Consider the following 27,954-nt stretch of genomic DNA (forward strand, 5'->3'; position numbering starts at 1 on the left):
TGCAGTCTGGCAGAACTGCAAGACGAAGCTGAATCATGACAAAACACTTAGTTTTAAAAGATGCTTTCACCTTATGGGGTTCCCTTCTGCTCTGCTTTATCTAATGGATTCTTTCCATATTTTTTTTCCATCTGATTGTTGCCATCTCTGAGGAGATTAGTGTTACACTGGAACATGATTTGGCCAAATAGTATTTTTTGCGCTTTGTGATAGAGAAAATATGGAGGTGATGGGTTGCTAATCAGCAACAACCTTCAAAACAGCATTATGCAGGAACTATGAGCCGTTGATCTGCGAGCTGCAGGCCTATGAGGAGAGTGAAGTTGCAGCATTATCCACAGTTAACTCCYGTTGACCTCAAGTCCCTTTAACAGTTCAGGAGCCTGTCACCTTGTTAATGAATTTAGTTGAAATTATTAATAATTTCGACACTGTATTGCAATGTGATTAGCTTTCCCAGGTGCTTTTTAATCAAGTGACTGTAGGTGTCATTTGATTTGTGCTAACAGAGACGCTAATGAGACTACTGAACTGAGATGTAATTTTGCAAATGGATAGCATGGATGTACATGGCTTCTTTTAACAAAATTACATGACTCAGTTTTGCATTGTTCGAAAGTCTGAGAATCTTTATGTACCCTTTTACTGCTGTTCTAAAAAGCTACTAAAACACCCTTCCTTTATCAAAGCTAGTGTAATTTAGCTAGCAGCTAATTTAATCTCATAATCTTGAATGTGGTGTTAACAATACACCTTTTTAACAGGGACTAAAATAATTGCTTTCCAAGTATTGATAATTTAAGACTGTTTTCACTCAATGAAAAATAATTAAAGAGTGCTGTACACTTAGAGAGATGTACTACTTCTAGCTGAGTTGTTGAACTGTTGCTTAAAATTGGCAAGTGGCTGGTAATTTCTTCTTATTTTCTCACTGCCAGCCAACAAGCAAACATGTGGAGATACTCCCATGAACAAGTACATTTAATTAAGGGAAAAAAGCTACTAAGGTAGTGTTGGAGTTAACAAACACCAGTTCTGACACTTGATAGCAGGAAATTCCGTATAAAATGTGGCCTCTGTACATTAATCCATAGAAGCAAATGTCAGAGGCAATTTGGATTTTCACTCTAAAACTCAACATTATTAAAAGACATTCTTTAATAAAATCTGAAATGTATTAGTTTCTTCCAGAGAAAAGGGAAGGTGGACAGAAATACAAATACATTTTAAGGTTTTCAGTGCATGGTTTTGGGGCGGGGTTAGGGGGGTAGTAGGGAGGAGAGAATACAGTAGTTACTGTCCAAATAGTTCTAGCAAAAAAAGTTTACTCTAAATTGTGTTCTCATGCAAATTTCACTTTGTTTTCCTCTCCATTATTAATAAGAAATGAAAGCCCACCATACAGACACCGCGAATTAGAAATCAGCCTAGGTTTGCTGTTCCCAGTGTAAGAGAAAAATCAGTTGCAAAGACTACAAGAAACTCCAGTGTGACTGAGTGTATAAGGGCACTTTCCCTGCCTCAAGGGGCACATGCATCTTGGCCTACCAAGTCACTCCTTATTCTTTTTTTTTTTTTTTNTCTTTTTTTTTTTTTTTCTTTTTCTATTTTCGTTTTTTGACAGACAATATGGATTGGTTTGTTCTAGCAGCAGAGCAGCATGGTTTAGATCATATGATACTAGAACTGTGCTTGTGTCCCTGCTGCATATGTTCCTCTTCACCAATGCCCAAGGTTAGTGGTTATCTGTAGGAAGAAATTAGGGATGACAAAAATCTAGTGCACTCTAGGAGCCTGTAAAAGCACACAGCACGGGCTGCCCGAGGCGTGAGCCTGCTGCTTGCTGAATGCACGGTATAGCAAAGCGAAACAGAAAAAGCAGCCGAGGTGGCTAGCTCCCACAGTAACAGCTCGCACCTATGTTTCTTCTAAAATCTGTCATTTTTGTTTTTCTGTCAAGAGCTGTGTTTTGTAGCTGTGTCATCAAAGCTGTAAGCTTTGTTTCCAGAAGTAGRAGGGTGAAGCTGTAACGCACCCGTGGCAGAGGTGAGCCAGCTAGCCCTCCGGGTGCGCGGTTTTGCGGCAGCTCTGGTCTCTGCAGTGCAGCCGCTTGGGAAGTGTGAAGGAGCGGGAGGTGTATGCGCTGTCCTTAGGTCGAAGGTACAGACTGGTTTCCTGGGTCACAAGACCAAAGTGCAAGACTTAGCCGTAAGTACCAGCCACCTAAGATAGCTGCAGAGAGGTAGAGATAAAGAACGATTATCCTGATTACATAGAAGGAGAAAATGAGACACACGCTAGTGTCCGTGTTCCCACAGCAAAYCAGCACTCCAGTAAGGATTATAGGATCTATTTTTTGACATGTAGTCCAAAGCTTTGATTAAAAACTGTGTTATATTCCTTTAAGGAGAGTCACATCATTCAACATTAGTGTTTTCTTCTGTTGTAAAAACTGTTTTACTGAGTTGCTTTATTTAAAAGGAATTAAATTTAGCCTAGTCTTTAAATTAATGATACTCCAAATTGGTTCATCATAGCCAATGCATCTAATGTTAATTTTCAGTCAAAGAACAAGAGAGGAATAAAGTGGTTAAAAGTTTGATTCATAAGCAGCTGAGGCACAGAGAAAGAAATTCAGCTCTGTTTAATGTGAGAAGTCACAATATTATGGGACAATACTGGCATTCTATTAAATTTGGAAGTCTTTTATGACCATATTGAAATAATCATAACCGTCTGAAAATGCTTTGGTTTTAAAATGAAGAGCACATTGCATAGAAACACTTCTTCCTTCATTCTTTTTCTGTTCTTTCTCTTTGCTCACATTAATCTTGGTTAAAATATCTTGTTACGGTGCACAGTGATGTTTGTATTGTGTGTTATGACTGGTGAATGAAACTTCTCCCCTACTGCACAGAGATGGAGTTTGTAATCAGAGTTGATGCTTAGGTTTTCCATGATACTGTCTTATCCTCAGAAGAGTTAATATTATTTTCTGTGTTGCTACACTGTACATCTTTTAGCATATATTTCAACCATCTAAATTACCTGTTCTTAATTTAAGTAAGTTCATTAAAGCAGTGAAAAAGTTTTTAAAACTCCCTAGATTTGCCAAACTGGGCATGTTTTTGTAGTACACCTTCTGAAGTAACCAGAAATTTTCCAGAAAACTAGCTTGCTGTGCTCTTGGACAAGAGAGCATGTCTGCATGTGGCCATCTTGTTTATTTTCAGCCTGGACTTGTAGTTTGGWTGTTTGATACTATATTTTGGTCTGTGGTATGGTTTCCTAATGTGACCATAGTCCCAAGCTAGAAATTGTCTTTGCCTGTCATTCCTGCAGCTAGGAACCATCATCTGGTTTTCAGCTGCTAATCAGAGTGCTGCTCTTTCTTCCTCAAAAGTACAAGAAAAAGAAGTTATTCTGTTGCTTGGTGATGTTGAGATACCAAATGGCATTGTTGAGTCAAAAAAGAAAAAGATGGGCTATATCTGGACAGATAAAGGCAAGGCAGTGGAGAGATACAAAACCATAACATAGAGGCAAAATAAAAATCACTTGGAGTTGCACAGCTGAGAGARAGGGAGGAAACATCTTCTCTCAGAGTTTCTCAGAAAACTCTAAACAGATTTTAGCTTTTTTATGCTCCTAAACAAATGCAGAATTTATAGATTGTTCATGCTAGGATTTCTTTTTGTTCTAATTTTTATAATATTTAAGAATATTCTGGTGGTCTATTGAAGCTTTTCAGCAATTTCTCATTTGAACATAACATTAAAAAATATCCACAGAGACCTCACCACAACAATTTATTTCACAGAAATAGTTATGCATATTAGAGATTCCAAACCGGTTTTCGTAGAGCCATCTACCATTACAACTTCCAATGCCTTTTTGAAGCCAGTGCTTAACGTAATAGCAAAGTTTATGTTCTTTAGATTTAAAATTTGTGTAAGTAAAATTTTCTGGTTTAAAGTAGACAGTAAACATAAATATCAATGATGCTGGCATGAGGATATTAGCTCCTGTAACCCGTTTTCCTTTGACATCCCCAAAATCCATGTGAGAGGTTGACAGGATTTAGTTTTATTTCTAAAAGTTTGCTTTGTAAGCCCCCCAGGAGCTCAGGTCATTCTTCCATACTATTTATCTTGCATCTAATTCAGTTGTTTTTAAGTTGAACGCTTTAGTGATACAAACAGCACGTGATCCTGGACCTAGGAAGAGAGACTCAGCTGTGCTGAGGCCCAGAGATCCAGTCCTGGCACTGCAGCATTTCTACACAGTGTGTTTGAGGTGTTGCATACTTCAGCTTTAATTAATACTTTRTTGGCTGTGTTCGTTTCTACTCCACCCATCACACCCATGGACTTCAAAAGATTCGTACCAGCATAACCTTAGTATTTATTTTATTTTATTATTAGTTGGATTTCCTAAAGAAACAAGGCTTGGAGAGGTTGTTTGTGTTTGTCTGGTTTTCTGCCCGTCACTCCAATCCTCCTCATTTCCAAAGCAATTTTTGAATGTGTTGGTCAGTTCCAGCCACGCTTGAGAGCATTAGCAATCTCACAGCTATGTTCCTGCAAGTTCCATGAAAATTTTAAAAAAGATACCCAGAAAGATACCCAACTCATACTCCATTGAGGGTTATTGCCCAGCTTGAGCACAGCTATAAATATGAGACTGTATAAAGGAGAAGAAGATGCCACAATTGTCCCAACTGCTGGAAAAGACCCTAGAAATCCAACCATGARACACAAATCTGTAGGGTACCAGGCTTTGCTAGGTTTTCAAGAGCTGCTTGTTCTTAGCCATACTGCTGTGTGAGCCCGCAGGCCTGCTCAGGGCCTGAATGCTGTTCTGCTGGGGCTGTACGTAGGATAAAACAGCCTTTTGCCCGAGGAGCATATAGGTAAATGGAGCTTGTCTCAATCAGCTCCTGCTGAAAACAGTTACTGTGCRCTCTGAAAATACCTCAGATTTCTAACAGCCAGATGTCATCTTTAGAAGTACATGGGGCTTAACTATTTTAATATATATGAGTGGACAGATAGTCACTTAACTTAGCATGGTAATGGAATGGGTAGAGCAGTGCTGCCACTAGCTTTTAGTTTTGTGAAATTGCAGTGTTTGGAAGCTGCAGGTGTTTGGAAGCAAGTAATTTGCAGCCAGCTCAAATTACTTAGGGTGCATGACAGAGCAAATTATTTAGGTAATGAAGCTGAAAATGCAGGAAGATTAGAATATTATATAGTAAAATCGTTCCTTGTTAATTCGGTTTGTGATCAGATATTATGTTGCTTTAAATACCACATTACATGCAATACCCTTGTTTGAGTCAATGAATATGTATATATATGTCAGTGAATATGTATGCCTCCTAATTTAATCAATATACTTACAAACAGCGGTAGTGATGAGGTCTGGCACAAATCGCATCCCCTCAGAAGCAGGTTAGCTCCGTTTRTGTGCAGATGGTATTTAGCTCAAAGCCCTTCTGCATTAGCTGCCAAGTACTGCGTACCGGGTGGAGGGCAGGTAGGTCAGCTCCAGGGAACTGAACGGAAGCGTTTCTTGGGGTGAAAGAAGGGACRGCTTCTTAGGGCACTGCCCTGGGACGCAAGGCCCAAGTTCTGTCCTGGCTGCGGAGCAGGTTGCAGATCTGCCTTGGGGAAAGTCTTCAGTTCAGCTAGCAATTTTGGATATGCTACTTTCCCCCAGAATCAAATGGATCRGGATAGGACACTCGGTACCTGCATAGGCTTTAAGAACCAGTCTGGCACAGTAATTCGTATATGCTTAAGTTCGTCTTTATTGAGTAAAAAAGGAGTGTGCATAGCTGRAACTGCTTGCTGTTGGTGCCTGGAGAGCTAGTGGGTGGGCACTGCGAGGGGAGCTCCACAGAAACGTGCTCACCTGAACACCACAGGTTTCTCCAGGACAGCGTGATGACATACAGCACGGATGTGGAAGAGAGCTCTCCCTGTGCGCTCCTGCTCTTTCCACCAAATGCTAATTTTTGAATTCAGAAGTAGTAACAGGCAGTAGGATTCACCTAGGTTTCACTTTCTACAAGTTAGGCTTGTAATTTAGGTATCATTACATTCCTCCTCTGGTCAGTGAAGAGGAGGTGTCTGCTCCCAGGGATTCATCTCACTTGCCTTTGGATGAGCTGGAACGTGCTCTGGAGCTGTTCGTCTGTCTGCCTTCTTCCTTCCTCCTTTCTCTCAAGAAGCAGACAGGACAATTAACTTCAACTAATTACCCAGCTTTCAGATAGCTAAAGTCAGCAAGGTGACTCTCATCTAAAGCACAGGAATGGGACCAATTTTTGCTTCCATTGAAGAACCCTTCCAAGGATATCAAAACTTTGAAGTTTCATACCTGTAGCAAATTAGAAAGAATAACATGATATTTGTGAACTTACGTTTTTAAAATAACGGTGTGAAAACATGAGGGGGAATGGGAAAATATGTATATCTTTTTAACTGGAGATACATTATTTCATTAGAAATGAACACTCAGCTACATTAATGGGAAGGAAAATTTTTCTCTATGGGAGACCCTTTTCTCTTTTGAAAAATGTTGGTTTGAGGTCAGACAGGGACAGAGGTGGGCAAGCCCAGTGAAGCTGTTCCAGATTTGGGGAAAGAAGTGAAGCCTGGAGCAGGAGGGAATGAGGGATGACCGTTCTGTTAGGGATGCCAACAAAAGATGTCATGTTGTGCTCTTTCTCGTGATCTAGTAGGCAAGTACACTAGGAATTTGGTGGAGATGGTCATGTCATTTAAGCATACCAGAGGTACTGAAAAAAACTGTCAAATAAAGACATGCTAGATGGAAGGAGAAGAATGGGTCAGTGCACAAAACACTGTCTTTTTTCGTGGTGTATTTGGGCTCAAGTTCCTGTTTGGTGTGATTTTGAGCAAACCAAAGATTCTGCACTCCATTTTCCTGCTGTAAAATGGGAATAATACCGCGTTAAGGCCCAAAGAAGATACATTTCTTGAAGACTACCAGACATTCCAGTGCAAGACAGAGCTGCATATTGCATCCCACATACTGAGCGACCTTGGTGCATAACTGTCAGCTGCCCTTTCCCCTGGAGATTAGTCTGCTTATGTTTGACATTGGCTCATAACAACCTCTGGCCCTCGCTGGTCACTCCTTTCTCACAGGAGCTACTTCTGTAGTGACTTGTTCAGTGCTTGAGAGGGATCTTTGCTCTGGAGCCCATGTTTGTTACTCTTGGAGGTTTGTTTGGGCTTTTATTCCTACCCCTTGCTGCCTTTGGCGCAGGATATCCGTAGTAGTATTCTGGAGCACTGTTGTTACAGGATGTGAAACATTCTCAGGCCTTTAATCTGGAACTACAAACTACATCTGTCACCTGGGTATCTGTAGCAGTTTCTAAGCAACCATAAGAGTTTATTTTTTATTCGATCCATATTTAAGAAATAATTTGTTCATGCATGAACCAGAATCAGCCTAAACATCACCCCAGGAGACAGAAATTGTAAACTGTAATTTAGTCTAATTCTAGTCTAAAGCATGAATTACAGTATTTTGTATAATCTTGGAAAATATACTCTACAAATATATGTAAGCCCAGAACAGGTACAATTAATGTGAACACGACAGGAAGTTTTAAGTAACTCTGGGAATGTGAGAAACCAAGTTGGAACRTATTCTCAACATGTAAAAGTATTTCCCACCTGTCTTGTTTGCATAAGAACAAGGTTTTAGCAAGTACGTATTTGCATGTCAAAGTTAAAAGTTGGGAAAATATTTTCACCCTTGTAAGAAAAWTGCATAATGTTGGTATAGGCAATTTGCATTTAGTAAGTGCAAAGTATCTGAGTCCTTTCAGGCTGTATGGAAAGTGTACGAACTTACGACAGCAATTCCATTTCAATGAGTTGATTTGCAAAGGCAGCCATGTAGAGCAGTAATTGATCTGATGTCTCTCTGTGCATTAATTTATAATACAATTGGTTGTGGCAATCCTGAGCAATTTCTGCTTCTGGGTTCCATCCCACTGTACTGCATCTCAAAAGTGAAATGTTCAGTTAAAGTACTAAATGCTGTGCACTAATTGAAACCAAGTGCCTTGAAGATTTATTGAATTCTAGGAAGTCTAGAGTTCTAAAATTATACCTAATTTAGTGCCACTACTCATATATACAGTGATCTGCAAATGCCAGCATAGCTAAAGTCTGTTTCTGTGTAGATTCTGTTTTGTTATAACAGTAACGCACCCTGGAAAATGCATTTGGGACTAATTATTGCACCTTTTAGATAGTAGCCTAGATTAGTAACCTAGCTCCAGGCCATCACTTTGAAGAGATGTTACATTCCTCCAGAAACACTCTGCAGATGCCCTGTCGTTTAAGAAACAGGGATTGCATAGACAGGCTTCATGGGTGATTTAACTAATATGCTGAAGATTGTAGATAAACAAGATCCAATGATATCATAATAAGGCAGTACTTACGTGTATAAAAACGAAATGTAAAAAAACATATTGCCATGTAGCTGTTCAGGTGAGTCTTGTTGGAGAAGTTGGAGTAGGCTGGTGATTCAATCTAGCAGAGTAGAAAAATAATTTTATATTGAAAAGGCATAACTGGGAATTGATAGATCTATTCCTGAATCTGTCTGCAAGATTTCTGTGTGAATTTGAACTTTCGGTCACACAAGTTTTGAATTTCTGTGAATTTCAATCTGTTCTTCAATTTATTAATGGGAAGTGGGGCTCATGCTGCCTTTTATGCTCTGAAGCTTTGTTCACAAACAAGTGATGTACCTAGATGCTGTAGTAATAATCAATGCATGTAGTACATTAATAAAGAAACATATACTTCATTTTTCCCTTTTATTATTTCACTTCCTACTGTATTATGTTAAATGTATTAGCCGAGAGCACAGTGAAATTAAAACACTTTTTGGAGGACTGCAGGGAGGAAGTATTTGTTTCCCTAAGCGTCCTAAACTGACCCTTTAATTTCAGCCTATCATTCTGTTGCTGCAGGGAAGGTGTGAGATTAAATGTCAAGAATGCAGAGCTCCTCCTGATGGAATCAGTTGCAAGTGGTGTCCTACTGTATGCAGACACTTTGAAAACTGCTGATACGGAGATGTCAGGAAAGCAGCAATGTAGTCATTTAGCTGCTGGGTACTGCTTTCCTCAGCAAAGCGTTTTCACTGCTGTGAGATTCCTGGGAGCAAATGGGAACTACTCGGGACTGCTCCGTTCATTGCATTTGATGCGGTCTGGAGAATGTTTTCAAGTCGTGTTTTTGCACAGTCACTTGAAGTTTCCTGATCCGATAGTGTTGGCCTGATCCTGAACTCTGGTGGTGTGCTACAAGGAAACGGAGCACACGGTAACATGGGAAGATACAACCAAAGCTACACTGATGCATTAGAAGAAGATACTAGATACAGTCTTGTATGTTGTCACAGTCTGGGCAGCCATAAACTGGATGAAATAAAGGCTCTCTGCAGCGATCAGGCATCTTGTGAATGGATTTGAGTTCCTCACAGGAGATTAACTGCACTTCTGACTGTGAACAAATCACAGTAAGAGACCTGGCAGGAGTKGTACTCGTACTCCTTTTTGGAGTAATCTAGTTCAGGATAGGGAAGGAAAATTAATGTAGCCTGATCTAAGAAGATTGCCTAAGAGAAACTGATCAGAAAGTGCTTTGCATTTTTTTGTTTGTTTGTTTTTTATCTCATGTGTAGACCCCATGTGTTTGTGTGAGCACATGCAAAAATACATAGAGGTACATGTAAAATGTGGACTACCAGTCTTCGATAGTGTAAAGCGTTGCCTCGGCATGGTTCTATCTGAAAAGAGATTTTGCTAGCAAAATGACTGCAGCCACATACTCAGATAGCAGTTGAAGAGATATTCCCGAGCATATGGGAGTGCTTATTACATCCATGTATTCAGGTGGGAAGGTACTGTGATTTAGAGATGTACGCAGAGAGTTTTGTCACATAGTAAACTGAATTAAATAGATATATGTCACTATACCCGTGAAGTTTAGKTTTTTTTTAAAAAAAATCATTGCTTACATGATGTATCTCTCTACGGCATTTTTCAGAATCTATCTTCTCCTTTGTTTTTTATAAGCTGAATACAATACAGCTGGGTTTTCTTCCCTTGTTCAGCCTGTGGGAACTAATGCACAAATATGCACTGATAGTTCGCTTAYAATGTAGACACATAAATCTTGGATTTCTCGTGAAAAATAGTGTTTACCATGTTACATCTCTTTCATATTGGCCTGGATGGCATGGTCATGATCCTTCTGTTTAAGGTGTTACATTCATTTAGCTCGCATTTTTAGGCAGGGCAAACTTTAAAATGATGTTTTATAATATCACAGGAGTAAGTTGGGAAGAAACCTTTTTGGTGTCTTTTTAGCTCTTTGGCCAAAATGTGAACTCTGCTATTCTTTTTGGCTTTGAAATGCTGATTCTAGCCTTCTTGTGGGTTCTTAAACACCTTCTCCAATGACCCATTTTAATAACCCAAAAGCTATTATATAACGAGCAGCCATAATTTAGCCCAAAGCTCTGGGGGACCCTCGCAGTTCAGCAATGAATAGTTAATGCAGTATAATGTTTAGCAGGTTATTAGTTTTCACTGTACAAATGCTGATCAGGGAATGCTTTTATAAGGTGTTTAAAAGAAAATGTAATTAACTGGTTGTGTGCTTCTGTTTCAGCTCAAATTGAAATTATTCCATGCAAGATCTGTGGAGACAAATCATCAGGAATCCATTATGGTGTCATTACCTGTGAAGGTTGCAAGGTAAGCGTCTAAAAATTAAGTCTTAAAACATCTGCATTTGACTTCTTGATAGTGATTCTTTTCCTTCGTTTGTTTTTTAAAAAGCAAATATTACAGGGAAGTGAAATCAGTAGATTATGAAAGCAATTGGCGATTCAAAAGTACTATCTTTATTTGCGTTTTAAATAAAGCATTTTTGTGACCYCTCTTCCCCCCAGCCGCCGAAACCTTCAGGACAGGCTTTAAACATCACAGGACTTGTAGCAATTGTCCTGTGTGTGCTGTATACTGTCTCATTGTGAATAAACAGAAGAGGTATAGAAGCATGTCCCAAAGAGTCTGGTCTGTGGCTTCACTTGAGAGGGAATCTGTGTCTTTCCCAATTCTCCCTCTCCATTTTTTTGTCTGTAAATTGCTAAGAAGCTGTGTTGAAAATAAGGTGAGTACTCACAGATTTAAAACTGCTACAGTTACACATCTATTTAACTTGGAAGGTATAGAAGGTATAGATAMAGAAAGCATGGGTATAGCTGTAGAAGATGTTGTTGCACATATAGCATATTATTCGTGCTAAATCTGCTCAAGGCTTCTGTGAGTAGTGCCTTTTCCTTGCAGTGTCTCTTATTGCTCTGGAAAGTTCAGTCTTTGATTTTTTTTTTTCTGGATTTGTATCTTCAGTAACTCTGGTGAGCAAGGATTACATTACGAGCGTTAATGTTTCATTTAGTTTGTCTCTCTCAACTGAGAATTAGATCAGACAATACTTACACTAGCCCAGGGTGTGCTGTGAAGCTAATCACTCCTTTTATCACCAGTACAGAATTACAGTGCTAGCTTGGGAATGTCACAGTGTGCACATCTATGCTGTATCTTGTTGCTTTTCTCACGTAAGAATATGTTGCAATCCAGTGCTGATAGGTTTTCTACTCCTGATCTACAGTTCAGAATTGAGGAAATTGTTTTTATTGTTGTTTTTAGTCTGCTCTCATGGTGTTCTTGATACTGCCTTCCATCTTCAAAAAGTAACTTCTTTGCCTTCGTATTCTTAAGATTTCCTTTGTGTTTTTCCAAAGAGGATTTTTGTGTTTTTATTCTCACATCCTCTCAGTCTCATGGAAGTGTTGGTATAAAGGAAGCCAAAATGTTAGAATGATACAAGACTGCACCTCATGCCTGTTGTGACTCTGCTGTTGCTATGTTGCTATGGAAAATGCAAGAAATACACTATAAAGGCATTGATAATAAAGCAGGTGTTTTTTTCAGTTCTGTGCAATGACTGAACATTTATCAAGCTTCATTCTTGTGAAGTGGCAGACTGACAATTCTGCTCTATAACTATCTTATCAAAAAATATCAAGTTATGTTTAAGGTCTGAGACCTCTTTAATCCTTAAATGGTCCAGGCCTGGTATACCTGAAAGACTGCCTCAAGATCCATGACGAACATCATTGTCAAGAGACTGGGGCGAGGATAATGCCAAAGCTTGTCTATGCAGAAAACAGGGCTTTCTTCACACGGCTTGCTGCAGAACAGGAAGAGACTGCCAAAGCGAAGGAAATTTGCCAACTGTATTTATCTTTTACTTCATCTTCATACATTTCTTCTGCCTTGCAGTCTCTTAAGTCTTGTATGTGAGAATAGCCTCCAACAGAAGCAGTAGATTGGCTACATATAAAAAGAAATAACAAGTAAACCACAGTCGCATCAGTTAATACATAGCTGTGTAGGTACTTGGCACTGCAGGTAAGAACCAGAAATATCCATTGAGAATTCCTCCATCAGTTTGACTGGGCTTTGCTGGGAATAAACACAAATATGAATTATTAAGAGACAGATCCTTTCTGTGCCTCCAGTAGTCAGAACAGCAGATGTTAGCCTGATGGTGAGAAATGCATATGCAGTCCCCTATGTTTCAGAGCAARTCGTTTCCCTTTGAACTCTCTATAACGGCATTGCCCAGAGGCTGGTGCGAGCCTTGCTCTGTCCTGGGGAATCGCCCAGACCGGGCAGTGCATGCACGAGGGCCAGCAAGCTGGCTCGGGCAAGAGAAATTTAGGAGAGAAATAACTCTGAAGTTCACATTTCTTTAATGCTGGGGCCCAGATGACCTGCAAGTAGTGACAGATAGGGGAGTGCTAGTGGGGACAAGTCACGGGAAGAGATGATCATGGCCTAGAGAGCATTTAAATTACTGTGCTGTAGCAGATGAATTTTGTTTGTGCTATGCTCTCCCGCAGAAATATCAACAAAGTCTCACCCAACAGAACTATTTTGGCTGGCGGAAAAGCTGGCATAACTTGGCTTCTGCCAAATGAACCAGGTGTGTATTGGTATGTTTTTATTTTTTTCACCCTGAAGTGCGTTTCCCAGCTTTTCTGCGGCTGTGATCTCTGCAGGTTTGAGCATGCTTATAGCACTCTTCATGTTATGCTAAACCTTCTTTTTTAAAAGGACTTCCAAGTTTTCTTACTATGGAGACCTGGTTCCCACTCCTGCACTCAGGTTCATGGGCCAATGGCTCGCACCAACACAAAGTCCCTGGGAGGTGAGTCGGGTTCTGCACGGTTGCTGCCGGCCCGGCCGTGTGCATCCAGCGGCAGGACTGGGGCCTCGTCACCAGGAGGGGACAGCTGCGCCGTGGCCACCCGGCCCGGGCTGTCAGCAGTGATCTACGGGCAGCGCTGGCAGCAGCCGCSGGTGGCACTTGCAGCCCTTACCGTTTCTCCCTCCAGTTTAATATGCGCTTTAACACTACTTAGTTGTAATGCTAACTTAAACGGTACTGTTTAAAGACTAATAGCCACTGGAAACAGCATTTATTTAAAACCTGAAGTGAAGCAAATCTGTATCACAGATCATGAAAAAGTTATGGTCAAACTGGTATGTTACTGGCATGCTACAGTGTTGTGATCCTTATATTTCATACATTTTAGTGAAGTTTTCTGACCAGGTTTTATTGTTATATTACATTTTGTATGCAAGAATTGAAGCCATTTAATAAAGCCGATTAGTCTTTCTTGAGAAGATTCGTTGAGAAGATTTCATTTCCTACCTTGTTATGATGTTACTGGCTTTTTTAATGTAGAAATTCAGATTTATATCTTGCCCAGACATCACTGAGCACTCCCAACTCATCAACCTGTTTATCTGAATTTGAATTTCTCTTWAAAAAAAATAAGAATTAACTACTTCCTCTTTTTCACCAAAATGAAGTTTATAGCTGAGCACTTTTTTTTTTTTTTTTTACTTTATCTAAGAGGCATTTTATGGCTTATTTTAAATTAAATGCATTTAAAACAATACTTTTTCTCTCTGACTGTTGCTGACATCCAGTGTACAAAATACACTTCCATGGAGAGGAAGAGAAGATGAGGTTAGTTAATTAAGACTTTTACTCAGAAGCAGGGATGAAGAGTGACACAAATACTGTAGCAGGACTCAGTGATGCTTTATGCTCATATTTAAAATCAGAAATAAATTTGATACTATTCTCTGTATGGAGCAGTTCTTTACCACTAGTTGTGGATGCCACTGAAAACCTCTTGCTCCCTACTCAGGGTCATGGTGGTAAAACAAATCAGTGTAAACGTCCATCCACTTTCCTCTTAGCCAGATGTGCAGTTCCCTCCCTGAACGGGGAGGCCCTGCTCGAAAATCTGCTAGCCAGATTTCTTCTTAACAGAGACATCATCTCCCACTTTGCTCTACAGGGAGAAATGGTTGTCAGAAAATGCCTGAATGTATACAGCAGAGCACTTAGTTTGAAATCAAAGTTTCTGTTATTGAACTACGTCGTTAAGCTTGCAGATGTCACGATTTGCTTTTGCTGTCAACAGCATCTGTTTGTGCCCAGTTGCCTCACAAACGCGTTGGTACGACCAACTCTTTGCTTGAACATAGGCAGTTGGTCTCCTAAAACCATTTGTGCAKGGTATTTCTGGGCATTTTTTGTATTTCAGAGGTTTACAGGTACCGGCCGCGCATCTCCTGTGCCTTCTAAGGGTGCAGGCTGTCTTGTTTGCTGTAAGTACGAGGGGAAAGGCTCTGTGGTYGCCTCGGAAGGACGGTACTTGGTATCGTCATTTCCTGCCTTGCATTACTTTTTAAATTTAGACTGTGTGTACATCCAGTTGGTTTGTTACTCCATCTTTCATTACTCTGTATTTAATTTGGAGCGTCACATTGCCTCTATAGACATTTACCTCCAGTTCATGGTTTTGAAACATTTTAAAATTATTTTCTGGCTACTCAATTTTAAGCAACACACGATGGAAAGGAGTTGAGCTGTGTTACGAAAACAGCTAGGAAGAAGCCTTGTAAAACCTGGTAAACACACTGTAAATCTCTCTCCTGTGTTTATTACGTATGGAAAACAACCGGGGGGTTGTGTGTTTCTGTGGCGCTACACCTTTGTCATCAAATACTTCATTAACGAAGTTCATTAACAAACATTGCCTCGGCGCTCTTCTCCCTGTAAAACTGAAATGTGCTTGTTGTCATAAAAGGGCTAAGAGTCTGATTCGAATGTTTTAATTTCTTGCATGCGACAAGGTGTTTTTCCGATGTTTCTTTGAAGAAAATTTGATAGTTTGGTTTAGAAAAAAGCAAAAGAAGGATCTCCCTCCCCCCCCCGCTAATTGTTCATTGCTGAGAGTATTGCAAAACTTAATGATACGTGGAAGTCTTTCAGTGTTAGCCATAAATCAGGGGATTACGAACGCGGCGTTGTTGTCTCGGGCGGGCGTACAGTCATTCCAAAGCGGCTGCCATTAGGATGCAGCGAGGCAGCTGTCAGCTGTTCTCTTGTAATTAAACAGCCAATGAGCAGCTAATTAAGACATATGTGTATACAGAAGTGGAAGTGGGTTTGTTAACGAACTGTAGGAATCAATTCATTAAATGAAAATTTGTCAAAAGAGCGAACAGGGGATGAGCGCTGGGGCCGGCGCCTCGCACGCTCGCTGGGCGGCCGCAGAGCGTGGCCGCGGCCTGCGCCCGGCCAGCGGCCTGCGCCTGGCCAGCGGCCTGCACCGCGCCGCGCCGCGCCGGGCCGCGCCGGGCCCTCCGTGGCGGGTGAGGAGGGGCCGGAGGCGCCGCTGCCACGCTCGCTCGGGGCGCCCGGCGCGCGAGGGCTCGGCGCCCGCCCCGCTGGCACCCACCGCCCCCCTGCCGCAAAAATCACGGCTAGCCCTGGAAATAGCACAGCGGAAGATAGTCTCTCCTCTCTCTTTCGAATAAAAGACATCCTAGTAAGAAATGCTATTTACTTACAAAGGACTCCTATATTAGGGGTTTCCCACATATCTTTGTAAGGATTTGAGAGACTGAGGATAACAAAAGGTTAGAAAACTCATAAACGACAATCATACAGAAGAAGTTTACAGTACACCGGTTCAATCCCACATCTCAGCTGTGAGTATTTCTGAGCTGTAGACAAGTTTAGGTTCATTTCTAAAATTTGAGGCTTGGCTTTTTTTTCTGCTTTCCCTGCTGCTGCCGTTTCCGCATGCCCCTGTCACAGCGCGGTTTGTGTTTAATGGCGCTCCGCTGCAGCTCTCCCTTTGTGAAGTGCRAGTGCTTTTAAAGGCCCTGTTTTAGGCAGTTCTGCTCTATTGAAAATTTAGCTTCAAGCTGTAACTTAGCTGATATGTTGTACACTAAAGTGTATCGAGCAGCTGCATCTCTAGGGAAAATCTGGAAAAAGCAAAAAGCCCAGTAGTTTCTCCATTATAATACTAAAAATAATCCTGCTCTTGACAAGAATATTCTTAGTAAAGAGAAACATGCCTAACTGGCAATATAGGCATCTAGTACAAAGCGGGGTCCTAGCCAAAGGAAACTGTACAGACCTTGGAGGTCTTGGCCCAGGCTCGTTTTACCTCTTGCTCAAGCTGGCTTTTGGGATCCCAGTGCTGGCAGAAGATTTAAGAAGTTCATATACAGGCACATCAGTCAGTGCAACAGTTTGTTTGGAGAACTGAGTATTTTAAGGGGCTGATAGTGGGGAGTTGCAGAGCCTTTACCCCCAGTCAGGCACTGCTGGAGCTGGTGTCTAACCCTGCTTCTGTAGTGAACGGCGCTGGCCCTGCACGCGCGCTTGTGCTGGAGTGAGACCTTCGGCTGAGRTGCCGCCAGGACTGGAAGTCGAGCCGTCTGCTTACCCCAGCGCTGGCGCTCCGCGGGGTYGCTCCGTCACGGCTTGGGATGTGCAATACTTTCAATCGCATCCACCGGCTGACATGCACTAAAAGAGAGCTGAAATGAATCCTATAGAAACAAAGATCAGAAAAAAGGAGAAAAGAAACAGTGTGCTGGCAAATGGTATTAAAGAAAGGCATTTCCGTTTCCCGTGTCTCCCCATAAAAGCTTTAACGAAAGGGGAATAGCTGCTGAAGGCTGGTGCCCCCTTGTGTGCGGGTGCATCTGGCTTTATCTCTGGGAGGGTGATGCGGTGGGCGGCAGGAAGTTTGCCAGGGCGTCTTTTACTTGCCACACAGCAATTCCTGTTGTTTAGTTCAGCAAGTGCCTGGACGAGGGGTGCATGTGCCAAGGCACTCCAGACTGTGGCTTTCGAATAAATAAAAAATTGGTAAAAGTCCAACTTTAATTAAAGGGTACCCAGCCTTTCTGAGGAAGTATTTTCTTTGCAACACTGTTAATTAATCCATTATGTGGCAACATAAAACTAAAATACTGTGTTCAGTGCTCACAAATGCCTCTTTAGAATGACTCCATCTTCCCAGCATCCCTGCGAAGTTGGTGTTAGGCATGCAGCAACCTAGGCTTGGGCAGTCCAGGGCAAAAAGATGAAATGAACTTCAAAGCAAACAGCTGGCCTAGTGATTAATAAAATGGCCCACTCCCATGGAGAGAACTGAGTTGTAACTGCTGCATGACCTTCTAGAGTTGTTTTCTTTGCAAATAGGACTACCCATTGCTGTCAATTCGGAAAAGAGAAAATAAACAAATGCGATGTTTCACCTCCCCCCTTCCTGATAATCACAGCTGGCTTGAACAAAAGCTCGGTTGTTGGCATCAAACCTTTTACTCCTCTCCCGTAAGAAAGGTTGTTGCTTGCAGAGGGGCTGCTGAGCCCCTGCTCCGTGCGCATGGAGGCGCGGGCACCCTGCCGGGCTGCACCTCCGCGCCGGCTGCCAGCACCGCCTGAGCAGGGTGCGATGGCTGCTGCCATCCCCACCGGCTCCAGCAGCCACCCAAACCTTGTTGGCCCAGCAAGGAGAAGGAAATCAAGGAAATCTAGGTTTCTAATTAGTTTTGTCTCCTCTGGAAAGAGTTAGTATACAGCATTACCATATATAATACAGGGTCTGGAAAATCAAAGCAAAAATGTGTAATTCTTTTGTGGGTCATAAAACTTTTTATGCATTATTTTCTGCAAGTTACTGCTCTTCATTTGCTTCCAAGAGGAAAAAAAGAACTTAACTTCCTTTAGTTGCTTATACTGTACTTGACGTTTGTGTTCTATTCGGCATGCTGCCTTTCAGAGCCTTTCTTCACTCCATCAATTAACAGCTTCTTGACTTTTATTTTGCAATTCTACCACAGGGCTTTTTCAGAAGGAGTCAGCAAAGCAATGCTACCTACTCCTGTCCTCGTCAGAAGAACTGTTTGATTGACCGAACTAGTAGAAACCGCTGCCAACACTGTCGATTACAGAAATGCCTTGCTGTGGGGATGTCTCGAGATGGTGAGTTCTGCTACTCCTCATTTAATTGCAAAAAGTAAAGCATTTAATATGCTGTGTGTTCAACTGAAACAACATTGCATTTAAAAGTTACTGTGCATCAAGCCGACAGTTGAGATCACTGAGTAGCTTTTATATGTTGTGTTATATATTTACATAAATATATATAAATCAGGATACGTAGGAAGTTTTTGGTATTTTTCCACTCATCTACAGTGGTTCTCAGTGAAGAGCTTTGCTCCTTGTCACATTTTGAAGATGCAGTTCTTAGTCAAATATTAGTACTTTCTTCATATGTTCATTCCAACTTAAATGACATACTGTAGTTGCATGTACCAGTCTGATTGCCATATTGGTAAAATTCAGAATTGTATTACAATATATATATATAGAAGTCAAAGGTGTGTATAATAATGGAAAAACTACAGAGAGAAAATGATGTAGTGTTTTCTTAAAACCCTGTAGTTTGTTTATTTTTTAAGACAAGATCCTGAAGAAAATAATGTTCCAGTCCTGTTAATATTAAGCTCAAAATTACACCTTGTATAATTATGAAAATCTACGTCACTATAAAAGGAAAGCTTATATAACACAATTAAAACTGGATTTGCAGCTGATATTTGCACACCTCCATAGATTTAATGACGCTGCCATCGCTTACCCAAGATCTGACTCAGTCTTTTCCCTTGCAGTAGTGACAGCAACATTACATGTTCTGCAATACATATGCATTATCCTATGCACATTAAGCCTGTTTAAGAAGGAGGCAGTTTTCAGATTACATTTGCTCCTTAAATTACATTGTCTTCGTTTTTTGTTTTGTTTTTTTTTTTTTTTTTTACTTGTGAAACTAAAATACTCAAACAGTTGATCATGCAGCAGCCAGTTCCCCTGAAGCATTTGCTTTCCTATAGAAAAGTACAGGTTGGTAATCATCTTCCTAAACTACAAAGCTTTTGGAGCTGACAGGGGTCCTAGAAATCACATACCATAGGAATTCTCTGGATATGCCATACCATTTGTTTCTGGCTTACACTTAGTATACAAGTTTCCAGGTTACATTTTTTAAAGTATTAATAATTTGAAGGGGGGTGTTATATAGATATAATTCTTTTCCAATAACTTACTTGGAAAACATTTTAGCCCACCAAAATGTTTATTCATCACAGTACGCTGCACTAAAAGCAGTTTCTGTGGTTTTCCCCATGCTCTTTGGTCCTAATCTCAGTAAAGCTTGCTTTTGATCCTTTTTGAGATATAGACCCTACATGTTTATACCTAACTGTATATTTGCTTTGTAGCGTGGAAATACAACTACTAGGAACTGGGCTGTTCCTCTCAGATCAGCATATTATTTTTTAATTGTCATGCAGTAATAATTTTATATGTAGGATTTGAATGCCTAAGAGGTGTGTCTGTCAACTTCAGTGGATATATAAGAGAAAATCTGTTAGGTACAGAAGTGGAAAGCTAATGAATTAAGCTAAAACAATAACTCTAACATCTAGTGTAGACAGGATGTCTTTTAAAGAGTAGAGTTCAGTTACATGTGACTGAGAGATGTGATTTTTAGGTCTGCTCATCTTGCTTTTTTAGCTTTTATACTGTAGTACTTAAAGACCCAAGACAATTACAATGCAGTAGCAGTTTTCAGAAATGAAATGTATTGTGTGTCTGTATTTCAGCTGTAAAGTTTGGTCGAATGTCAAAAAAGCAGAGGGACAGCTTGTATGCGGAGGTGCAGAAACATCGAATGCAGCAGCAGCAGCGAGACCATCAGCAGCAGCCAGGAGAGGCAGAACCACTAACACCAACATACAATATCACCACCAATGGGTTAACAGAGCTCCATGACGACCTCAGTAATTACATTGATGGGCATACCCCTGAAGGTAGCAAAGCAGACTCTGCAGTTAGCAGCTTCTACTTAGACATACAGCCTTCTCCAGATCAGTCGGGTCTTGATATTAATGGAATCAAACCAGAACCAATATGTGACTACACACCAGCATCGGGCTTCTTCCCTTATTGTTCTTTTACAAATGGGGAGACCTCTCCAACTGTGTCCATGGCAGAATTAGGTAATGAGAGAGAAAAGCTTCCATTGTAACTGTCTTAATAGTACCCTTTGGATTAAATCGACACATTAGGCAGGCGATAGTGAGAGCACTGTGTCAATATAGCTGTGAGCATGTCCAGGCATCCTTATGCAAATGGTGGTACATGGAGAACACCTTACAGAACTGAGCTGAGGATCTCAGGAGCTTGCAGTTAATCAGATCTAGTAGTATTGCCCTTCTATTAAGTCTTTGTAATAGAACCCTCTGAATACTGATTAATGAGCTAGTTTTCAGTGCTGAGCAAGCAGAGTATTTCTTCATTTGCAGATTATTTTTGAATGTTCTATCATTTTTTCATTAGCTGTATTCAATTTTCTAGCACAAAGTGATGAAACTGATTTTCTTCTGCTCTTTACCGGTACCTGGGAAAAAGGAAACCAAAACACCAGTCTAATCTGGGGGCAGTTCTCCTCTTCACTGGTCAAGGAGGAGAATCTTGTCTCAGATATTTTGGAAAATTTTTGAATGTAGCAAGTTGCGATAATTTCCCTAAGATCGTTATAATGCTTGCTGTAGTTAGCACATCTGAGTTCGCACTGTTCCCTGAACGATTATGCTAGGGCTGAAGTCCACAACAATGTATTTTGTCAATGTCCATGGCTTGGGTTAGAGTGCGCTGTGTGAGCCACTTATAGGCAAGCTGGAACAGGATGTTAGAGAAGTGACTTAAAGATTCTGCTACTTATTTAAGCAGTCAGGAGTTTAAAATATCAATTTTGCTTGCTTAGAGAACATTTTTGCTAATTATTCCATTATGAAAACAACCTAAAAGTGGTTTGAAAATCAGATATTCCAAATTATTTTTTAAAAATTAGAGGCTARTATGTGGTAAGAAATTTTGCTAGTTTTGTTTTAGTTTATGTTCTTTTGAGAAATTTTTCAGAGAGGAAGGGAAAAGAAGGCTTCCTTTTTAATGTCCTTATGTTGCAGAATGCAGAATTTGTTGTGACAGCCAAAATATTGTGTCTGACTTGAGTTCAGATAACTTCAGTTACAGATGAGTAGAAATGAGAATCAAAAATGAGGATAAAGGCTCTGCTAGAAACCTTGTCTCAGTCAAATGGCTGTTAATATTTCCATGGGAGCTATTAATACATCTAAAGTAAGCTCACAAAAAAAAAGAAAGGCCTTTTTCTTCCTAGGCAGGTGTTGAGTATGGAGCAGTAGCATGAAATAAGTTTGTCATATTGCTTACCTTTATTTACATAGTGCTTGCCTCTGGCATGTATGTTGGGTGCCCAGCACTGACACTGCCAAACAAAGTTGGAAGAATGTTTGTCTTCCAGACTGAGGTTCCAATTTAGAAGGTGTGGTTGTTCAATGAAAGTATTAGGTGTGTGCTTAAATATGGTCCTGAGCTGAGGCTGGGGTTTGTGAATACCATGGTCATATTTCACCTTCTGGGCACGTGTCTAAGGCTGTCAGATGCTGCTAGGAAGAGCAAAAGTTGTTTTTAAATACATGTGAGTAAATAAATTGCTCTGAAATACAGGAAAGCTGTGATGATAACAAAAATATTAACTACTTGATATCTGACATTGTTGATTGTTTAGATGGCACATATAATCTGATTTTTCTTAAGTATCCTATATCTTAAAGCCTTTTTGGGTAGTATCTCAATCGAGCTATTAGTGCAGCAGCTGTGATAGTGAGCAGATGGATCGGGCCAACAGTTCAGTTGGCAAAGAGTTGGGTGTGGTTGTGTTTGAACAAGGCAAGTGTCCCAGAGGACCTGACCCCGGGCTCCTGCAGGATGCCTCGTGGGGCTAGTGGTGAGCCAGCGCACTCCCGCCGGGGCCATCCCTCCCTGCCAGCGGTGGCCTGAGCAGTGGGAGCAGCTTGCGGGGGCGCGGGAGACAGGCTGGCCAGCCTTCACCTGGGCAGGGGCAGGGAGGGCTTTGGAGCCCGATGAAGATTTGCAAAAGTAGAAGTGGTAGATGTTTGAATGCTCGACGTGTCTTTGAAAGTGTACCTAAAAGTTCATGGAACTGGGTTTTACTAAGTTTATTAATAAATATAAATGTGCCTGACAGGTCTTTTAATCAAGTATAGCAGCAGAAAATAGTTCATGTGAAACTACTTTAAAGCTGAGAAGTGAACCTGAGCCTTCAATGTCTGAGTCTACCTGAACCTGTGTCTTCAGATGATAATAATAATCTTGATTCTCTAATGAGTATATTTTCCTAACACTTTTTAAATCATGTGATAGTAGGAAAAAAAGAAACCTTTTTTTTTCCCTCAGAAGAACCTTCATGTGATAGTGTCCTGCTTGGTAGAGCACTGGCTGGATTCTCAGTATCTGCAGTTCTTTAGAAGGAAGTTTCTGCTGTATCGAATGCAAACAAGTCTTTTGAAGATTTATGATCTGACTGACAGCGCTGTATATTCGCTGCACATGAAGTGTGGTGGCCTGTGTTCAGCAGGGCTCCCCCCACTGCAGTTCTTGCACTCTCGCTTGAAGGGTGCACCACCTCACGCACTGGTATTTTTTTTTATGGCTCTGATTAACAGCTTAGTGCTTAACCCGGATTTAAAAACTGACTTTATTTCACTAAAAGCAGCAAGTCAACTTACAGAATTTGCAGTAAGTTGCATGCTCCCCTAGATTTCACTGAGTTTGTCTTCATTCTGCAAGCTTTCCCATCACACCTGCTTTCCTTGGTTCCTACTACAGAGTGAGAAGGAGGTTTGTCCCAAATACAATTTTTTTATTCAAAAATAAACCCCAGTTCACACAAACATCACCCAATCAAGTGAAAGGACTCTGCTTTGTGTGCTTGTATAAAAATCCAGGGATGAAGGTTGCTGAGGATTGCAGTGCAAGAGGTACGTGTGTGCAGACTGCCCTCTAACGGGGCTCTGGCCTGCAGGAGCTGGCCAGCTGCCGCAGGAACCGGCCGCCCGCCTTGTCTCCTCCACTCAACAATTTGCATTGCATTGGTTCATTTATATGACGCAAAATCCAAGGAGATCTGAAATTAAAGCATTTTTTCTAACAGCCAAACCTTCCCCTTGCAAAATTGCAACTGTATGGTGTTAGTTTTATCATGTATAAAGGTATAGCTTTGTTTTATATTTGTATATATATACATACATATATATATGTGTGGGTGTGTATAAATAACCACTTTTTGGTCTTTCTCTTAGAACATCTTGCACAGAATATTTCCAAGTCACACATGGAAACTTGCCAATACTTGAGAGAGGAGCTACAGCAGATAACATGGCAGACTTTTCTGCAGGAAGAAATTGAGAACTACCAGAACAAGGTATAAAATCATGTTAATCTACAGCATACTTTTTTTTTTTGAGCGTGGTATTTTAATAACACACTACCAAATTCACTTTTTTCATTGCTTTAGATGTACAATTATAAATGTGTATTTTTGTGTATTTTCTAAAAATAAATAGTCATAGACTAGAATCAAAGGCAGAAAGATGGTTAGGATATCCTTTGCGTTTGTAATTTTTAGAAGTACATTAAAAGGTAAAGTTATACTCTTCAAATCTACTTCTCTGTGATTGATAAACAGAAATATGAAAGGCACAGAAAAGGTTTTCACTCCTAAATGGCTGGATAATGCTCTAGCGTCATGTAATGCTTGATGCTCTTAGACCTGCGTGCTGTTTACATTTCTGTGAACTAATCTGCAATCACCAAAAAACCTYTTTAAAACATCAAATTGTAACTATCAGATTCTCTGCAGTTGACTTGTGAAACTGAAAATAATGAGCACATGTGACCTGCTGTGTCCTCTCTTGGTTGATAACAGATGATGTTAGCAAGTAGCCTAGTATATAACACTGTATTTTTAATCCCACTTTTTCTGACATGAATAAGATTCCCAGAATCCCAACTTAAAATTTGCAAAATTTTAAGTAAAAAAAGTTTATTCTTACTAATCTATTTTTGTAGCTAGAGCTCATAGGGTTGAAAAACTCTCTATATATAGTAAACGGATCTCTCATAGTCAGCTACTAAAATCTGGAAGTATATAATAAGCATTTAATATTACACTTTTTATTTAATAAAACTAGGAAATCTGGCATTGCTRTTAATGAACATGAGCCATATATAGGAAATTTACTGAATGAGCTCAAACCAAAGACTCTGAAAATAGATTTGCAACTCAAGTCTGTTGCAGAGTTGCTACTTGCATGAGGTTTTTAATTGCTTCTGTGTTTTGTGTGTTAATCAATTTTATAATTTAATTTTTGTTGGTGCACTTTGATGGAATTTATCTCACCTAACTGTATTTTAAAATTAGCCTTACAGGCACTCTATATTGTCATAGTAAAGAAGGAAGCAACTCAAGACAATAGTTTACCGTTCCTATCTTGAATATCAGGCTTGGATGGGAATGTCTTACTCTGTTTCCATGTCAATCCAGTAATAGAGAACCTGGATATTAGCTGGCTGAAAAGCCCATCGGCTGTGTCGCATTTTGAAATTTTACATGAATTCTTTAGTTTTGAGATCATAAACRTAGAGCTGTGCCAAGTTTCCTGCTTTTAGCACCTGCTTGCAACCTTGCTTCTTTCTTCAATCATTACTCAGTGTTTGAGCCAACCTGTAGCACGGCCAGCACAGTGCTGCCGTAGCTCCAGCAGGTAGTGCAAGATTTAATCAGTATTTGTATTTCCATTTCTCTCCACAAACTACTTACRAAACAACTGCTTTTTCAAAACTATCTTGGTAAGCACTACTAAAACACACTGGTTTTTAAATATAATTTTAATTTCTACAAAAATACTTAGCCTTTAAGAATTTTTTTTTTTACTCTTTAGGTAGTTTCATTGTGAATTATTAATAAACATATGAAAAATGACTAATTCTCTGCCTTATTTATGCTATTTACAAGTGGCTCTTCATATCTGTATATCTTTATATGTATCCTTATAAAGACCTGCTTATTAAATAATTTACATTCAGTAGGAAATGCAGAAGTTGACAGGAAGAACGTGATTATGCATTGAGAACTTAGGTCTGCTAGTGTCACTTGGTGTTTTCTTCTGAGGCAGCAAGTTAAAACTCCTGCTGAAATCATCAGAGTCATTATACTTGGACATTTTTGGCTCCTAAGACAAATATTCCAACTTGGATCTCTCTGACGCTGCCGAACATTTTCAGTCCTCCACATGAGGCTTTGTTTCTGAGGCTAATTTCCCTGCAGGCTGTAGGCAGCTGTGCAGGAGAAAATTTGCTCTGCTTTGTTTTTTAGCTTAGTTTTACTTTACAAGAACAGGTTTTCCTAACCTTGATTAATAACTATTCTTTTCTCTCAAACAGCAAAGGGAGGTAATGTGGCAGTTATGTGCAGTCAAAATAACAGAAGCTATACAGTATGTAGTGGAATTTGCCAAACGCATTGATGGCTTTATGGAACTGTGTCAAAACGATCAAATTGTGCTTTTAAAAGCAGGTACGCTGGTGAATTTTAAGTTTTGTTTCTGTTAGTTTTGACTAAGGAAAGTGCAACTGTATACAGTGATTGTTGTGTACACACACATATATATATATGTTGGACAATAATCTTTTAAAATAATATGAGAAAAAAATAACAAATTTTGTGCTTCTTTGTGTGAAGTTATATGCTTGTATTAGTTATTCTGGATAGAAAAGTTGGAATCTGTCTGAAATGTTCATTATGAACAATAGGAGCAATGAAGTGGGTAAAGAGGGCAAAGTTGGACTCAGATTTAATATTTGGCTTTGTAATAGCAAATAACATTTTAAGATAAAAATCTAGACTGTTCTGTGCAACGTGTTGTAGAATTAATGCAGTTTACAAATACTGGACAAAGTTTTCAAAGCTTCATGAGCATCAGTGCTCRTGAATTTCGTTCAGATGAACTGCTCTGCCTTCAGAGAAGTTACTCTGACAGATTATTATTATTTATTAGCATTAACTAAAGCTACTTTAGCAAAAAGCCCTAAAGAGGCCTTTGGGAACTGTATTAATTCTCCTGGCAAATCAAACACACAAATCCTACTACCCCACTCAATCTGTACTGAATTGGGAGCATAGGACATTTATAAATCCTCACTGGCTCTTTGCAACTGAAGTCCCYGTTTAAACAGTCAAACTTAGATTGTTTCTGTTTTAGGGTCTTTAGAGGTTGTGTTCATCAGAATGTGCCGTGCCTTTGACTCCCAGAACAACACAGTCTACTTTGATGGCAAGTATGCTAGCCCAGAAGTTTTCAAGTCCTTAGGTAAGAAATGTCAAATGTTGTATTCTAAAACAACAGAATAAAAATAGTAAGATGGAAAACCTAGAGGACAGGTGCTCTGAAAAAAAGATATACTATAATATGCGAATAGAAAAAAGTTCAAAAGCTGAAATTGAATATTACTGCTTTGAAGATGTTAATTTTGTTTTAAATTGTTTAATAATATTTAAAATATAGTTAGAAATGTAATTACTAAAATGTAGTAATCTAAAATGGGTTAGATTACTATAAATAGATCTTTTTTTATTAACCCACACTTCATCATTTTGAGATTTTCTGTGTATTTGCACTTACTCTATAAGGATATATTTAGTTGTGTTCAGGATTTGGTACATAACCTGTTTCGGAGGGCAGTGAAAAAATGGGAGTGACAATATGGCAGTGAAGAATGCTGTACAATTACTGAAGTATACTCTGCCTTTTTAAACCACCACAAAGTATAAAGTTTGAATGCAAAAAATTAAGAGTGCAGTGTCAGATGTGGGCTTCTACCTGGCTTCTAATGGAACATATTTTCATCTTTTTCCAACTAGACCCAGAAATTTAAGTTGTATTGGGGGCTGAGATCCATGGAGGAGAGTCCTCTTCCAACACAGGTTGCAGTCCCCTCCAAAGTAGAGCTCTGCTTTTGCAAATTAGGAGAAGCATGTGTAGCAGTCGTAGTAGCCTCATTTACACCTGGGTGACCAAGAGCCTGGGTGAGAATACAAAAGACAGAGAGTTCTTTATCCACACAAAAAGCTTTCAGACCTTGGCGTCTCCCTTTGTTCCTGCATGTTCCTTGTGTAACTCTCTCCCCTCTCCCTCTTTTATGTGCTCAATACCCTTAAAAAAAMCAGCACTTTGCCAGTACACATTTCAAACACCCAGTCTCCAGTGATAAGAGAAAGTTTCATTTAGAACAACAACAAAGCTAAACTAATGTTGACTTTTCTAGCCAAGTCATGTAACGATCAAATCTACATAAAGTGTTTGGAAATTAGGGAAAAATCTAACCACACTTTATTTCTGCAGAAGAGWTCTGAGTTTGAGAATGGCTTGGTTTTTATCCATATTTATCCCAAAAGAACAGAATCTGGGGAAAAATAGTG

General features: G+C 39.9%; 1 protein-coding gene across 2 annotated transcripts in view; it reads left to right on the forward strand.

Annotated features, from left to right (window-relative positions):
* The window catches only part of RORA (RAR related orphan receptor A), a 384,486-nt gene that overhangs the window by 352,995 nt on the left and 3,537 nt on the right, over positions 1-27,954 (forward strand). The window contains exons 3-8 of one of the 2 annotated variants that reach the window (XM_085303285.1): positions 10,740-10,825; positions 18,371-18,512; positions 20,195-20,590; positions 23,777-23,898; positions 25,920-26,052; positions 26,738-26,845. In XM_085303285.1, the coding sequence (XP_085159411.1) occupies positions 10,740-10,825; positions 18,371-18,512; positions 20,195-20,590; positions 23,777-23,898; positions 25,920-26,052; positions 26,738-26,845 (987 nt within the window). The remainder of the gene's footprint in view (positions 1-10,739; positions 10,826-18,370; positions 18,513-20,194; positions 20,591-23,776; positions 23,899-25,919; positions 26,053-26,737; positions 26,846-27,954) is intronic. The other variant, XM_085303284.1, reaches the window with a different exon arrangement.

Source organism: Rhea americana, unplaced genomic scaffold (genome assembly GCF_003343005.1).
Source record: "Rhea americana isolate MKP2758 unplaced genomic scaffold, rheAme1 scaffold_2, whole genome shotgun sequence".
NCBI classification, from domain to species: Eukaryota; Metazoa; Chordata; class Aves; order Rheiformes; family Rheidae; genus Rhea; species Rhea americana.